Source organism: Meles meles, chromosome 7 (assembly GCF_922984935.1).
Source record: "Meles meles chromosome 7, mMelMel3.1 paternal haplotype, whole genome shotgun sequence".
In the NCBI taxonomy this organism is placed as follows: Eukaryota; Metazoa; Chordata; class Mammalia; order Carnivora; family Mustelidae; genus Meles; species Meles meles.
Window position 1 is genome coordinate 83,244,280 of NC_060072.1, and position 16,495 is coordinate 83,260,774.

Consider the following 16,495-nt stretch of genomic DNA (forward strand, 5'->3'; position numbering starts at 1 on the left):
AGGGAACACAAGTAGGGGGAATGGGAGAGGCAGAAGCAGGTGCCCTGCTGAGCAGGGAGTCCGACGTGGGGCTCAATCTTAGGATCCCAGGATCATGACCTACACCCAAGGCTGATGCTTAACAACTGAGCCACCCAGACACAGTGACCATCTTTTTCTTTCAGCACTTTGAGTATATCATCCCATTGCCTTCTGATCTCTGTGGTTTCTGATATGAAGTCAACTGTTTATCTTACTGAGGAGTCTATGTATATGCAGAATCACTCTTCTCTTTCTGCTGTCAGAATTCTCTTTTTTGTTTTTGGACACCTGGAGCCTGATGTGTCTATGTTTGGATATCTTTGAGTTTATCCTTCTTGGAGTTTGTTGAGCTTCCTGGGTATACAAATCAATGTTTTCATCAAATTTGGGAACTTTTCAGTTGTTATTTCTTCAGATACTCTTTTTGCCCCCTTCTTTCTTTCTTTCCCTTCCTCCTGGGACTCCTATTATGTGCATACTAGTATTGTTAATGGTGTCCCACCTATCTCTGAGGCAGTGTTCATTTTTCTTTATTCCTTTTTCTTTCTGCTCCTCAGACTGAATAATCACAGTAGACCTAGTTTTAAATTAGCTGATTTTTTTTCCCCCTTGCTGGTCATCTACAGAGCAACCTCTCTAGTGAACATTTCATTTAAATTATACTTTTGTATCTGTAGAATTTCTACTTGGTTCTTTTTAAACAATTTTTTATATGGAGGATTCTCTGCATGGTGAGATGTTCACGTAGTCTAATTCTTTAGGCAGTGTTCCTGTCAGTTCTTCGAACATATGTTTAATTGCTTATTTAAATTTTTGTCTAATATCTAGGTTTCCTCAATATCTAGGTTTCCTCAAGGACCAGGTTCTATTGACTGCTTTTTGCCCCTGTGTTATGACCAAAATTTTCTGTTTCTCTGTATATCTTATAATTTTCTGTTGAGAACTGGGCATTTTAAATATTATAATGTCACAGATCTAGAAATCCTATTTCCCCTCTTCACAGTTGTGACTTCTGTTGTCATCACTGCTGTTGTTCATTTAGTTATTTTTCTGAACAAATTCTATAAGTCTTTATTTTTGGTTGCATGTGACCATGAAGACTGTTTTCAATTAGCTTAGTTGTCAGCTCATGATCAGACAGGATTTTTCTAAATGCTGGGAACCAGTCATTTTTGGAGCCCTTGCCAAGTTGCTCCATGTGCTCCATTGCTCCATGGAGAATGCCTGCAGCACTTTAACAGGCTGTTTGCCTGTCTTCCTGAGCCTCTACTTCCCACTTATGCAGAACCTCAGAGCCACCCAGAGATGAGGAATTAAGGTTTCCTCAGGTCTTTCCCGGCCACCTGCACTATCCTACACATGCACATGGCCTTCTACAATCCTAGGAATTTATTGGAGCTTTTTAAAGCTCCCTATCAGTATCTCATTCCCCAGTGTTTCCTTTTAAGTTTTTTGATCAGCATCTTGTTGGCCTCTCCTGGTATTGCATCACAGGCAGTTGTAATGTTAATAATTCCTCCTAATGCTTTCAGCAGACACTCTGGGGATAGGACCATTTGCACAGCACATATGAGCTCTGAGATGGGTCAAAAATGACAAATCCGGATAATGGAGCTTTTCCAGGAGCTTCCAGACTAGTCAAATAGTGACACTTCTCCAGGGATGGGTTTTTGGTGGCTTCAGGTCACTTCTGCCTCATTCAGTGGCTGCTAGGCTATCATGGTTGTGGGGCTGTTGTCTTTTAACCCCAGCATTAGAGTTAGGAGATGGGGATGGGAATAAGTTAAAATGTCACAAAGCTCACTATCTTTATGGAGGTTTAGCTATTTTTACTACTCAGATTGCTGTAAGCCCTTGTTTCATTTCCACAGTTCTACAGATGACTACAAAGGTTACTTTTCACAAATTTTGCCAGTGTTATCATTGCTTTTATGGAAGAGCAGTTTTCCCAAGATCTTTATTCAGCTATTCTAGAAGTGTTTTCCCTGCCACTTTGCTTTTAACTGAGTTATTTGCAAGGCTAATGAATTCTGCAACTCCAGGGCCATTAACATAGGAGTCCATCAGAGAGAGGGAGCAGTCTGCACCCTGTTCTAAGTTTGTTGTTTTTTTCCTTATTAATTTGTAGGAGTCCTTTGAATACTCTAGTGAATATGGGTCATGGGTTTCATGTGTTGCAAAACTTCTACCAGTTTATGGCTATTTTTTCTTCTCACTTTATGGTCCTTTAATGAAGTTCTCACTTTTAAAAGATTTTGAGCAAATCAGTATTTTCCTTTACTTTTTATTTCCTCATTAGTGGAGTTTCTCCTTACCCCAGTGTTATCCAAATAGCTACCCCCACCCCCACCACCCCAACAAGTTCCTACTGCTGCATTCCCATTTTCCACTTGGAGTTTGTTTATTTGTAGTAGGAGTTTGAACTTTAGGAGTTCAATTTCACATTTTTTCCATATGGATGTTCGATGGCAGCAAATGTCACTTCTCACTTTACTAATTTGCTGGACCAGCCCTATCCGAAGCAGTTGCTGTATATGCAGAGGTCTCTTCATAAACGCTGTGTTTTTTCTTGCTCAGTTCCTTTTTCTGCCAATAACCTCTTATTCTTGAGGAATGTCTTGAATGGTCTGACCATTTTGCTCTTTTATTGAATTTATGGCTCAAATGAAGGAGAAATGACATCTTCATATATTGATTCTTCCAAATTATGAATATGATAATGTATCCATTAGATCTTAACTCTTTCAGAACAGTTTTATCATTTCCTCTATAAATCTTATACATCTGAAATTTGATTTATTGCTAGGCTCTGAAATTTGATTTATTGCTAGGCTCTTTATTTCTCTTAAGCTGTGGAAAATGGTATTTTAAAAAATTAATTTCTAATTATTGCAGATCTATAGGGGCACAATTCCTTTTTCTGACCCTATGTATATTTTGTATACAGATTCTGTGTTCAGCATCCTATCTTTGTTTCTCTTGACTTACTGTGCTGGCAAGGCCCCTCCAGCTGAAAAGAAGTAGTGATAACAAGATACTTTGCCCTGATCTAAAGGAAATACTTTTAGCATTTTACCATTAAGTATAATTTTTTATAGGTTTTATGTAGCAAGCTTTTGTTAGGTTAAGGAAGTTCACTTCCTTTCCTAGTTTTATAAGAATTTAGTTATTTTCTTATCACAAATGGACGTGTGATTTTATGATGCTGCTAGAAAGGAAGTCCTAGTCTTTAAAACATTTTTAAATTTTATTTTTCTTTGTCCTTTAGCAAAGAAGTTTGTCATCCTGATATTGGTGGCAAGATCATCATGTGTCCTCAGTGTGATAAACATTGTTCATTCTGGAATCTCAATATTACTTGCGAGTCCTCAAAGGTAATTTTTGTTACTCCAAACATTTGCAAATAATGAAAGATTTTTTTTCTTTGAATAATTTTAGTACAGCCTGGAGTTATTTTTTTTTTCTGCGAAATTCAGAAAGGTAATTTTCAAATAAACCTCCACACATTCTGAAAGGTAGACATAGAACGTATGTGTTTATTCCTCTTGTACAAATAGTAAATTGAGATGAAAAGTCTTATCTAAAAGCTTCAGGTGGGTCAGTGAGGAACTACAGAATTGAACTATTAGCGTATTTGAAGTAATCCAAGCAGAAATCTCAAAACCAGCTTATCTCATGAATACTGTTTAATAGGTTTACTTACTATAAATCTTTTCCTTATTTCAAGTGAGTAGAAACCTGGTATTTGTACTTATGTTTTTCCACTTTCAAGGTGTGTTGAAACTATGTTTGGTTTTTTAAAAGCCTTGGTCATCAGATTTAGGCTGTGTCTATGAATATGCATAAGAAAGGCTTTGTATATAAATGATAATAGATATTCACATTGTCCCAGAACATTCCCCCAAAATACATCTGGCTCCCTTAAGCATGCTGATGGTCTTGAGCTATATGACTTGTTACAACCCAGGAGGTTTAGGACAAGTACTGAGACAAGAGGTAGCTTACTGAAAGGCATGCCACAAACTCTGGCTGGAAAGAAAAGTGGTCATCTTACTTTGGAGAATTTTCCTGACAACTTTGACCTACTGTTTTCCCATGTTGTGATCTTTTCTCTATCCCCTTATTCCACTATGAAAGTTTAGGAATCTTTAAATGACTTTAGAATATTCTAACCTGCTCCATCTAAGTCTTATTTAAACCAAATACATTCCTATTATAATGATGTTACTTAGAACTTATATTTTAAAAGATCCTTGAACTTATTACTTTTGACATAACAACCCTGTGAGGGAGGCAAAACAGGTACTCCCTCCATTTTACAGATTAAAACACTGCAGGTCTGAGAGTTTAAATAATTGTCTCAAGGTCACCCACCTAGTAACTGATGAAGCCAGAAATTGACAGCCAATCTGTGTTTCCTGCCATTACAGTGTTCCTCACCAGCTGACCGTAGTAACAGCCACTTCACTCACAAATTGAGCACTGTGTTTGAAAAATGTTCTGCTACTTAATTAAGATGATTGCAGGGTATTGTCGACACATGGATTTTTACTCTTAATTTATGAATTAAAGTAGATTTCATTGCCTCTCCCCCAGAAACCAACACAAATTCTAGACTATAAAAATCTGTCATAAATCACATAAAGTAAAAGACTTGAAACTAGCAGGAGGGAAGCTGCCTTCCAATGATACTGACTCATAAAGGTCACTGGTTAGTGCATATCCCTGGACACTGGGGTTAAGGCAAATGCCAGTGATAATACCTGAGGCAAACTCTACTCCACAAACTGTAATTGGAAATTTCATTTTCCTTAAGAAATTCTCTTTCAAATACGAGACCCCCATCTCACCTCTCAGTTCTTCTTTTCCACTTACCCATCCTTAAACACGTGACTTTCAAAGTATGTCCCTATCTACATTTTTTTCACTGTTTTGGAAAAAATGAATCCTTTATCCTAATTTCCTAAAGATACCTTTGAATCTTAGAGTGATTTATTCTTTCATGTGCCTCCTTCCCTTTGTAAGAGAATTACATTTTAAAAAAACTTTAAAAAGGAGAAAAAGCAGCTTTCCGTGTCTTTCTGTTGGTTAACTTAATCATTTCTTCATTTATACATTTATGTATACATTTCTGCCTCTTTCATTTGGAAAGAGAGTATTCACTGATGGACATGAATGCTAAAAGGGTTAATCAAGTAGAAATAGAAAATCATGATCAAGGAAATGAGGGAACAGTTATGGAAATAATCAGGATTAATGTTTTTGTGACTGAGCATTAAATAAGTTTCTTACTTTTTGACTGGCAAGATGAAAGGGAAATGTGGTAACTTAAAATATTTTGTTCTCAGAAAACATTGTTATAAAATTTTGGTTTTATTCCTTTGGAGGAAGAAACACAACAAATGGTCACTTTTCTAGATTTTCGTTTGTTCCTCTGGTTTCCTGCATATGCAGCCTTCTCTTTTCTTTCCTGTGCCCTGTGATTAGAGCAGGATGCTGAGTGGGGCTGCTCTTAATACAGCTGTGTTTCCCCATCTCTGCCCTCCGGCCAAGCAAACTAAACTAAGCTTTTTACCAAGAAAGCCCCTTGCTCACCTTCTCCCCCAATTCCTCCTTATGGGGTACATAGAGAGGCCAACCATCTTGTTCTTTCTGCTGAGTCCTCAATCTTCATAAATGTGGCAAAAATGGTAACTTCCTCCAGACCACCTGACTCCATCTTGTAGAAGCTCAAGGCACATCCTTTACCTGAGCCAGGCAACTGGGGTGATCTTGGCATTAGTGGTAAGCCTGCTTTTTCTTGCTGCTCCTTTTTTTTTTTTTTTTTCCTTTCACACTGATAGATAAGCATCCACTGGCTTTTTCTCAACATGGTAGGGCTAAGAATTCATAGGTAGGGTTTTTTCTTTCTAGGGTAGGTACTCAGGGGTGTCAGAGCAAGTAGGGAGGTATCAGATAGAGGCTTGCAATGATTCCTAGGAGAAACGTTAAGACAGAATTTTCAGTAATAGCATAACAACACATGGGACGGTTCTGCATAGGATTTCCTTACAGTAATTTTCACTGAGGGATGAGGCATAACATTAAATGAAAGCTTTGGTTCCATAAGAGTCCAGGCTGGAAGATTTGAAATATTGATCCATGGAATTCCAGGACTAGAGGATTAGGTGGGGCGGCAGTGTTCCCCAGACTGGCCACTCACTTACTAATTCTGTCTTCCTTGAGCTAATTTTTGAGAGAAATAGTTGGATCACAGTTTGGGATTGTACTTTCTGATCAGCTCCAGATAGAGGATTGAAGGACATCTATATGCTTTGGAAAACACATGTACAAGTGTTTTGTGGATATTCTTTTATGGTTAAGTGGATATTCTTTTATGAAAATAATATTTTCACATAGGCGAAAGTTTACCAACTTTATATCAGTATATAAAGGGTAACCAACAAAGTTACCTAAAACAAAAAGTTTTCTTTAGAAGCAACTTTGAATTTTCTTTAGCAATTGAAAAGGTTTTTTTGAATCCTATAGCTTCTTTTTGTACACTGTCTTCTTTACTCTTTGTATGATCTGTGTGATCTATCATAAAGTTGATATTCTACATGTTTGCCACTTTTTCCAGTACATTATATTTTATAGGTTTTTTAAGGATATTTTAAAATGCTCACTAGAGGAAAAATTAGTAACTCATTTAAAGATTTTCTGGGAATTCCCAAATGGGAGATGGGAGATAGGTTATTTATATACTAGTAAAAAAATGAAATTTAGCAGAACTAGTGAATAAATGCCTTCTTTGTACAGGTGTGTCATTGATTCATTCATGGTTGTACCCATAGTAAGATTAGCAACAGCCCCTGTCTTACCTAAGTTAATGGTAGCCTCTGTCATTGATGGTAGAAAAGCCATCATTGGGGTTTGGGGTAACAGAGCTCTCCTTGGGCAGAACCATCTCAGAATAAACCCCAGCCTTGTACTCTTCTTAGCAAGAAAAGCAAGAATTCAGTAACTTACCCTCTCACCAGGATGAGATGATGATAAGATGCAAATTGTAAATCCAGAAGTTGCTTAAAGTCCCCTGTATTTGTAGAGCTATAATACTTCAAGTTCACTATGACAGCTTATAAGAAGAGCCCATCATTCAAAGGTCTGATAGAGACTTTAAACTGAATGGAATCTTGGCAGCTATGCCAATTGCTTTATCACGATATGGAAGGATTCCATTGGAAAATGCACTGTGGTAAATACAGCAAAGGCTGTTTGCTTTCAAAACAAGAAATCCCATCTCCAAATTTGTAGTAGATACGGTGATTTTTAAACTAGGTATCAGCTTTAAAAGAAATTCAGACTGTAAAATACACAAAGTATTGCATATTTGCTAAATTCTAGTGAGTAGAAAACATGATTTAGTTATATGTCATTACTTTATTTTCCAGAAATTGTGCATCTTTGACAGTTTTGGAACCCTAGTGTTTGCAGTATTTATGGGAATATGGGGTAAGTTATTTTCCTTTTTTTTTTTTTTTTTCAGTTTACTTTTGCATCTTAACACTAAAAAAACAAAAAACCACAAAACACCTGAGATCATACAATCAGCTAGCTTAATACCATTTCACAGTTTGATATATGCTATCAAAGTAACCCAGTTTTAGGACTTTGGATTGCCTAAGCTTCAGCTCCCTTAGAACTCAATTTATAATCCATAAGGCCATTTTATGAGTTACCACTTAAAAAAACTCCTTCAAAATATGGTTGCTTTAAACGTACATTTATTATTTCTCATGATCCTCTGCATCAGCTGAGAGGTTCTCCAGTCACGTGCTGGCTCAGCTGATCTATGCAGTGATCACTGCAGCTTCACTGAGGGAGATGGTCTGGCGGTCGCCAGCCTGGTTTGGTCTATGGGGCTCACCTGGGCTGCCTCATCTTGCTTCTACATGATGCCCTATCCTCCACTGAGCTAGTCCAGGATTCTTCACCTGGTGGCTTTAGACTTCCAAAGAGAAGCAAGAGAGGACAAGCCCCAAATGTGCAGACATTTTTTGAGCCTGCATTTGCATCAAGTTTGTAAATGTCCCATCAGCCAAAGTAGGTCATGTCCAAGCCAACAACAATGTGAGGAGGTGGGAGGACGACCCAGGGGCTTGGATGCAGGGAGGCAAGGTTCATTGGGAACCATTTTTGTAACACTCCCCACGGCTGTGGTCCACCTTGACTTACATGGGGTTGGGGTTTAGGCGAAGCCATACAGGAATTACAGGTAAGCTTTCTTCTTTATATTCTTTTATATGAGCAAGTATTTATTAAGTTATGTGTTATTCTTATAATAGTAAATAATAAATTCTGTTTAATAAGTAAAACAGATAGAGTCCTAAAAAATATAATTTTTTTTTTTTTTTTTAGTTTTTAATTTGACAGAGAGTGAGAAAGGGAACACAAACAAGGGGTATAGGAGAGGGAGAAGCAGGCTTCCCACGGAGCAGGGAGCCTGATGCAGGGCTTGATCCCAGGACCCTGAATGCTTATGCAGGGCAGATGCTTAATGGCTGAGCCACCCAAGCTTAATGGCTGAGCCACCCAAGCACCCCCCAAAAAAAAATTCTTATGTGGATGTTTTAACACTATAGTTATATTATTTACTTTGAATAGCATCATTGTAATGAGGCAATTGTCATTTTTTCTAAATGCAAATGTTTAAATGTTAATGTAAGCATTCTACCATAGAAGAATTCCATTTTCAAAACCAAATTCTTTCCAATTTTACTGTGTAAGTTAAGGGGGAAATAGAGCTCAGGTTGTAGCTAGTTGGGGGAACAAAGTGACTCAGATCTCTTACTCTTGAGAAGATCGCACGTGAACGCGAGCATCTCACAGTGCTTTTCACATGTCCTGGAGAGTGTTTCCTTTTGCAGTGGCTGTGCCTGTTAGAAGTCACCAGATAGATCCCAGAACAGATGATCCAACTGTTCTGGACAGTTCTTAGAGATTAGTTGCCACTCCTCAATAAAGAGAACTTTAGGATGGCCAAACTTATCTACAAAGTTACTGTCTTTTGCACATTCAACATGTTCTGGCTAGAGACCAAACACTAGCTGATATTTGACACGTAGAAGAATAAAGACCAAATTTGAGGATTAAAATCCTCTGTACTCCTCCGTTATAGAATGTTATTCCCCACCCCAACTCCCCCGTCCCCCCATAAGAGCACAGGTACTGAACACATGGGTGGTGCTCACTTTACCTATTATCCTAACCTTTGGCTTAGCACTGATTTGTAATGTACAAAATTCTGACACATCTGTTGAACACCATATACTAATGGATGTTGACAACCCTAATTTAGAAATACATTTTTTAAAGATTTTATTTATGCACTTTAGAGATAGAGCACAAGCAGGGGGGAGAAGCAGAAGGAGAAGGACAAGCAGATTCCTCAGCGTGCAGTGACCCCGACCCAGGGCTTGATCGCATGACGCTGTGATCACAACCTGAGCTGAAATCAAGAGTCAGATGCCACCAGGCACCCTGAAAACATTTTATTATTATTATTTTTTAAAGATTTTACTTATTTATTTGATAGAGGGACAGCAAGAGAGGGAACACAAGCAGGGGAAGTGGCAGGCAGAGGGAGAAGGAGAAGGAAGCTTCCCGCTGAGCAGGGAGCCTGACATGGGCCTGGATCTCAGGACCACAACCCGAGCCAAAGGCAGATGCCCAACCAACTGAGCCACCCACGCCCCCAAAAACATTTTAAATAAATCAAAAATATAAACTAATTTTGGCACTGGAAATACAAACCTGCCATTTCCCAGCTAACCTTGCTTTCAGTGATCATTAACTATACTGGGTTTATTGAACTGACTTTAGCATATTGAGCTGATTTTATGTCATCAGATTTTAGAAGGCAGAAAACATTTCAACATTGCTTGTAGCGCCATATGTGTATCTTTAAGGATATGTATGTATGATGAAGTCTTTATTTTAAGTGTCTTATATTGCCTTTCCTGCTACGTCTGCGTTATGAGAACCACTGCTGTGAACCTTGTTATAGAACATCAGAAATTGCAGAACCAAAGAGGCGGGAGGACCATGTGAAGTCTTTTATTTCGCCACCATTCATAGTCTTTTTTTTTTTTTTTTAAGATTTTATTTATTTATTTGACAGAGAGATCACAAGTAGGCAGAGAGGAAGCAGAGGGAGGGGGGAAGCAGGCTCCCCGCGGAGCAGAGAGCCCCATGCAGGGCTCGATCCCAGGACCCTGGGATCATGACCTGAGCCAAAGGCAGAGTCTTTTAACCCACTGAGCCACCCAGACGTCCCTCCACCATTCATAGTCTAGTAGCATCTCTTGTGTCCCCAGATCTATTTGAGTATTTTTACTATTTCTGTTCCCTAGGAATTATAAAAGTTGAAGGTCGAAAACTTTTTTTTTTTTTTTAAGATTTTATTTATTTATTTGACAGACGGAGATCACAAGCAGGCAGAGAGGCAGGCAGAGAGAGAGGAAGGGAAGCAGGCTCCCTGCTGAGCAGAGAGCCCGATGCGGGGCTCCATCCCCCGACCCTGGGGTCATGACCTGAGCCAACAGCAGAGGCTTTAACCCACTGAGCCACCCAGGCGCCCCTCGAAAACCTTTTGTAATAAATGTAGTACATATCACGTACTTATCTGAATAATGTCTCCCCTTTCAGGCCCCACCAGGCCACACATTCATACTGACTCAAGTCCTAAACACCAACCCATGGCTAAAGTGCCAGTTCTTGGCATACACCCTTCTCCTTCCTGCTTGTTGCTTTGTACCTACTTCTGCTGGATTCTCCCTGGATCCAGGCTCTTGGCAGCATGGCTGCATTTTTAATGTTCACCTTTGAGTTCTAGGCTGGGCCTCGTGATTTCCCGAAAAACACCAGATACTTGGCTTAGGGGGAGCTGGGCAGTCGGGAAGGCAGTCCCCTAACCAGCTGCACTTGGAGATCATGGAACTGCTGTTGGCGGTTAGTTCCAGAACTACACTTCTCCCGCCGCACGCACACCAGCAAAATAACATAGCTCCTGCAACTGCCTCTGCCTCCATTCAACCCCGCTTCTGGTTTAAGTGACACACACATGCACCTGACGGGCATTTTATAAAATCACACCAGGAATCTGCACAGCAAGAGTCTGAAAAAATGTATTATTATTTATTTTAACCTGGTCTTATAGTGTAGAAGTTGGAATAAAGGCTGAGCAAGTTCATCTGCCCTACTCAGCTTTGTGACTAAAGAGGTCCGAATGGTTTCAAGGCCCAGTAAAGTGGCCCCGCTCTCCAGCAGCAAATTTAACAGCAGCTGGAACGCTACCATGTGCTCATGTGTGTGTGTGTGCCTTGTCCTTGGACGGTGCTGGATATAATCACACACGCTGCAGATGGCTGTCTTCTTCACGTGATGCAGCCTTCTTTTAGATGTAATGACACCATGATTGAGAGGACAAGCTGTTCTTGATTCCCAAGGTCCAAGGCAGCTTTCGCTCTCCTCTCATTACATGTTGATGTAAGAGTCCTAACTGGGTCTCTCTAATCAACATGAGCCTCATGGTGTGTGGTTTGCCGGAGAACATAAGGGCAGTGCTCCCCACCAGAGTGGGGAAAGATCAAAAGACACAGAACAGGAAACTCCGGTCTGACATGGCACCCGGTCACCCTCGTTCCTGGAGCCCTCGGGGTGGGACACTGAGCCACGTGAGTTAGCAGTGATATCGTCCAGCAACATTCTAAAACCACGGGTGGTTATGATACACGACGTGCACCCAGCAAAGTAGTACCCAAGGTTTTGTAGACCTCCCCTTCCAATACCCCGTTATGCCTCGCAGCAGGGGGCTTGAGGAAGTACCCCAGGGTGAGTAAGCACAGCTTGGGCCCTGCAGCCAAAACGCCCGGCCTCCAACACTGTCACCTCGGGCAGGTGTTTTAACCTTTCTGTTCCCCTCTCTCTCTCTGTGTCTGAAATGAGGAGAGTAATAGCAGTTGCCACTGAGGGGAGGGAGGGCTTTTATACAGATGATGCCATGAAGCTCGCAATAGCCCTGTGAGGTGGGTTCCACTGCCCCCGTGTCGCAGAATGGGAAACGGGCTCAGCCCATTGGAACATGTCGACCAGGAGTCACATCTAATAATCGTTGGAACCAGGATTTGACCCCAGTTCCAACACCCAGCTTATTTCTACTCTCACTCATCGTTACTGGAGAATGAGTAAAGTCACAACCAGTACTGCTGGGAAGTGAGTGCTTTACATTTCAGCTTCCTCGCCATTGGGGAGTGCAGAGTTCCTGCTGCTCACAGCCCAGTCCCGGCCCTCCTGCGTCTCTGGCTGTCCTCAGGCGGCCATCCTCGGGCGTTCTGCAGTACGGCTGGCCGGCCTCTCTCTGCTCTCTCCTCCCACAGTTCACAACCCTGATGGTAGACCTTTTAAGCAAAAACAAAACACAGTGCTTATGCCTCATTCTAGTCTAGTAAAGTCAGAAACTCAGGGGTGTTGCCTCGGCTCGGTGTTTTGGGGATTTTTTTTAAAGCTCAAGTGCTTTTCATGTGCAGCCACACTGAGAACTACCCCTCTACACCTCATTTAATGATCTCATCTGCTCACAGCCTCAGTTAATGCTTTATAAAGTTTCCAGCTTAGCCTAGATTTTTCTCCCAAGTTCTAGATGTTTACCTACCTACTGGACGTCTCTCCTGTGGCCCAGAGGCACCTGATTAGAACCAAACCTGTTGACTTCACTCCTATTACTGCCCTTCTTATTGTGGATAATGGCCCTAGAATTTAGGGCATCACCTCATTTAAGCCAGAAACACGATTGGCATCCTAGACCTCTCCCTCCCCTTTATACCTCTGCATACATCCTACCTGCCATATATGCTGTGTTCTACCTCTCCTCCCCACCCAAGCAAGCCTCATCATGTACCTGTTGGCAGGTCTCCCTGCCTCTAGTCGCTCTAGAACTCCTGCGGTGTCCCCTCCACCTTGAAGTTACAAAAGGGTCACTTAAGGCATGGAGTCCTTTGTGACATGCCCCTGCTCTCTCTCCACCGGCTGCCCCACGCTCCTCATGACACTGTACACTCACTTCCAGATATTTGCTGTTTCTGGAAAGTATCTGATCCTCTGGCTTCCTTGCCTTTGCACGTGTGGCTCCTTCAGGGGAGGTGGCCTTCATGTCCCAACTTCACCTGAGCAGCTCTAAGTCAGTCATCTGCAGTGGTCCCCTCCTCTGGGAGAACCTCGGCCGCACGTTGGTCACATATTCTGGCTCTGTGCCCCCCGAGCCACCTGTGCTTACTTTGATGGGAACCTCACTAGTCTGCCGCAGCTGTCACGTCGCCATAGTTCCTGCACATCTAGGAACTCCTTGAATCAGGCCCGTGGCTTTTCTCCTTATGGTCGGCACATAAAAGTACTTGCGTGTGGAACAGTGGCAAATCCAGAATTTTCTGTCTAGGAAAGGCGTAGGGGTACCAGTCTGATCGAAAGAAGGGTCGAAGGGATTTACCCTGGGCCTACATTTTCTTTTTCTTTTTTTTTTTTTTAAAGATTTTTATTTATTCATTTGATAGACAGAGATCACAAGTAGGCAGAGAGGCAGGCAGAGAGAGAGAGGAAGAGAAGCAGGCTCCCTGCCAAGCAGAGAGCCCGATGTGGGGCTCGATCCCAGACCCTGAGATTATGACCTGAGCCGAAGGCAGAGGCTTAACCCACTGAGCCACCCAGGTGCCCCACCCTGGGCCTACATTTTCAATCACTACTTGATGTTGTTTCAATTTAGTATTTAAAGTTCCAAGCTTTGAAAGATAGTAAAGGTTTTTAAAAAATAGTTTCATTCATACTTTACACAAGGTTGAGAAAAATATCAGATTTCCCTATTTAAGAATAGTTTTTTAATTTAGGGTGGCTTGGGTGGTGGTAAGTAGAGATTTGAGGACTACTAAGGTGCTCCCCGTCAGGCGCTCAAGAATGAAGAGGGGGATGTAGGTCTGAACAGGCTGAAGGATGGATGAAGGATAAACTGGTTTTTGAATTACAGTAGTTATTTGTGTTTTTTGGTGGGCAATAAAGTGCCAGTAGCAGATGCCTTTTTTTTTTTTTTAAGATTTTATTTTATTTGATTTGACAGAGAGAGAGGCATCACAAGTAGGCAGAGAGGCAGGCAGAGAGAGAGAGGAGGAAGCAGGCTCCCTGCTGAGCAGAGAGCCCAATGCGGGCCTCGATCCCAGGACCCTGAGAGCATGAGCTGAGCCAAAGGCAGAGGCTTTAACCCACTGAGTGACCCAGGCGCCCCGCAGATGCCTTATATAACTTGTGTTCTATAACTATTATAATCACTTAACTCCTCTCTGTTAAACATTAGTGTCCCCTGTAAGTTAGTCTTTACTGACTGTGTATAAAAGTGTTATGGGTAATTATAATCATTAATAATCTGGTACAGATTTCTGAAACCATCAGTCATCACCAATAAACCACATGCTCCTGTTCTCTCTCCGTTAGTCACCTTGTTTTTGGAGTTTTGGAAGCGGCGCCAGGCGGAACTCGAGTACGAATGGGACACAGTCGAGTTACAGCAGGAAGAGCAGCCCCGGCCGGAATACGAAGCGCAGTGTACTCACGTGGTGATCAATGAGATCACTCAGGTAAAGAGAACGTTAGGTAGATGCGGCTTAGTCTGTGTACACGGTGGTTCTCAGCTGTGGTGCGCACTGTGCACCCTTGGGTGTGCGCACCCAAGACCTGGGGGCCTTGGAAAGTCTCCATGCCCAGGTCCCATCACTATATACTCTGGTGGTCCTTAGTGGCCTGGGGTCTATCCTGGGTACAGGAATTTTGTAAAGCGTCCCTGGCGATTGTAATATGTAGCCAAGGGGAAGAAGTATTGCTTAGAACAGTGGACATGGGAGATAAATGTGACGCCTTCTTTCATAATAAAAGTAAATTTGGGGAAAAGAAAATTAGACTGCAACAGAAATGTAGAAGAAAAGATGCAGTGGTCTGTGTCCTTTCTTTCATATCTATAAAAAATGCAAACGAGAAAAATTGGACTCTATGACACATTGAATTTTATAGCTGATTTTCCATTTTGCACATGCCCCTCCCTCTGGCAACCCCATCTAGAGGAGCCCGCTGCCTTCTGTGCTGCTCTAAGCCTCCAGGACTGCTCCACCTTCTGGTTGGGATGGTCACAAGATTGTGCAGCTCTCATCCAAAAAAGTTGGAGAAAGGGTAGAGGGAGAAAGGAAACATTCATTGAAGTCCAACTATGTTTAGGCCTGTGCTCGGCATTTTATATAATTGGAAAGGTAGATTTGCTTCTGCTACTGCTGCTGCAGAAATTAAAAAATGAAACTGTATCTCTCTACATATATATTCCAAAGCCAGTGAAAGGTAATTTTTGAATCATCTGCATTATTGCTCCTTTCCATCAACACGGAAAATATAGAGCTGATTATACTTGCAGTCATCAGCATAAGGACAGTCAATCCAGAATACGAGTAATTCTTGGAAAGAAAATGCTTTTACCAAGAGCATCAGAAAATGTCCCTAAGTATAGATTTTATAAATTGAACCACAGATTTATAGAATGCCAACACTAAAAGGGACTGGAGGGAGCAGTTCAACCTCCTCATTTTATAAATGGAAAAAAATGAGGTTCAGTTATCAACAGAAGGTGACATTTGTCTTTTACAGTGTAACAAGCTTCAAATAATTCCCATTATGTATCGTTCTCACTGTTTTCTATGGAAGATGATGAGGTCAAACCATGTGTTGTTAGAAGACTGTACATTCAGAAATGAAAGCAGAAACTTAGATAAAATTAGAAAACACCTTTTAAATACTTTAAAAAAAAGCTTATAATATTGGCATCATAGAAAAAGTACTAAAGAAAACTTAGTATTTAAAATTGCCAGCCAGTAAGTTAAATTTCCATTGAAACATTGCTTGTTAAAAAATTGAAGATGAAGGTTCATTTTTCTCTTTTTTCTTCGTGTTCCTTTCGTTGCTAATGCACCCTCCGTTGGTTTAGTGTGGAAATGAAGTGGTGGGAATGAGACGGTTTGCAAACCAAACACAGCAACTTACTAGCTGAGTGGTCTTTGACAAATGATCTAAGTTCTCTATGCCAGAGTTTCTTCAGCTATAAAAATGGGAATAATAGAGTGGCTTCCTCACACAGTGTAGTAAGGGTTAATTGAATTAATGGGTAGAACCTACTTAGAATAGTACCTGGCCTAGATAAATGTCATGGAAGTATTTGTAGCTGTGATTATGCTACAGCTGCTCATATAATCCAGGTAAATCTTGAGAAGTATTATTCTCTTCTCTTAAAAATTAAATGTATTCTTATGGGCTATGGAAACTCTGAAAATTCATAGCTATACCAAATTAATATATAAAGCTCATCCAAGAAGCACATAGTGGATACCTAGTATTTGCAGACACCCGTGAGACTTCC

At 41.1% G+C, this 16,495-nt stretch overlaps 1 protein-coding gene across 3 annotated transcripts in view; it reads left to right on the forward strand.

Moving 5' to 3' along the window:
- Window positions 1–16,495, forward strand: part of ANO6 (anoctamin 6) — a 185,427-nt gene that overhangs the window by 134,966 nt on the left and 33,966 nt on the right. For all 3 annotated transcript variants that reach the window (XM_046010920.1, XM_046010921.1, XM_046010922.1), the window contains 3 exons: window positions 3,290–3,395; window positions 7,452–7,512; window positions 14,536–14,678. In XM_046010920.1, coding sequence (XP_045866876.1) covers window positions 3,290–3,395; window positions 7,452–7,512; window positions 14,536–14,678 — 310 coding nt within the window. The remainder of the gene's footprint in view (window positions 1–3,289; window positions 3,396–7,451; window positions 7,513–14,535; window positions 14,679–16,495) is intronic.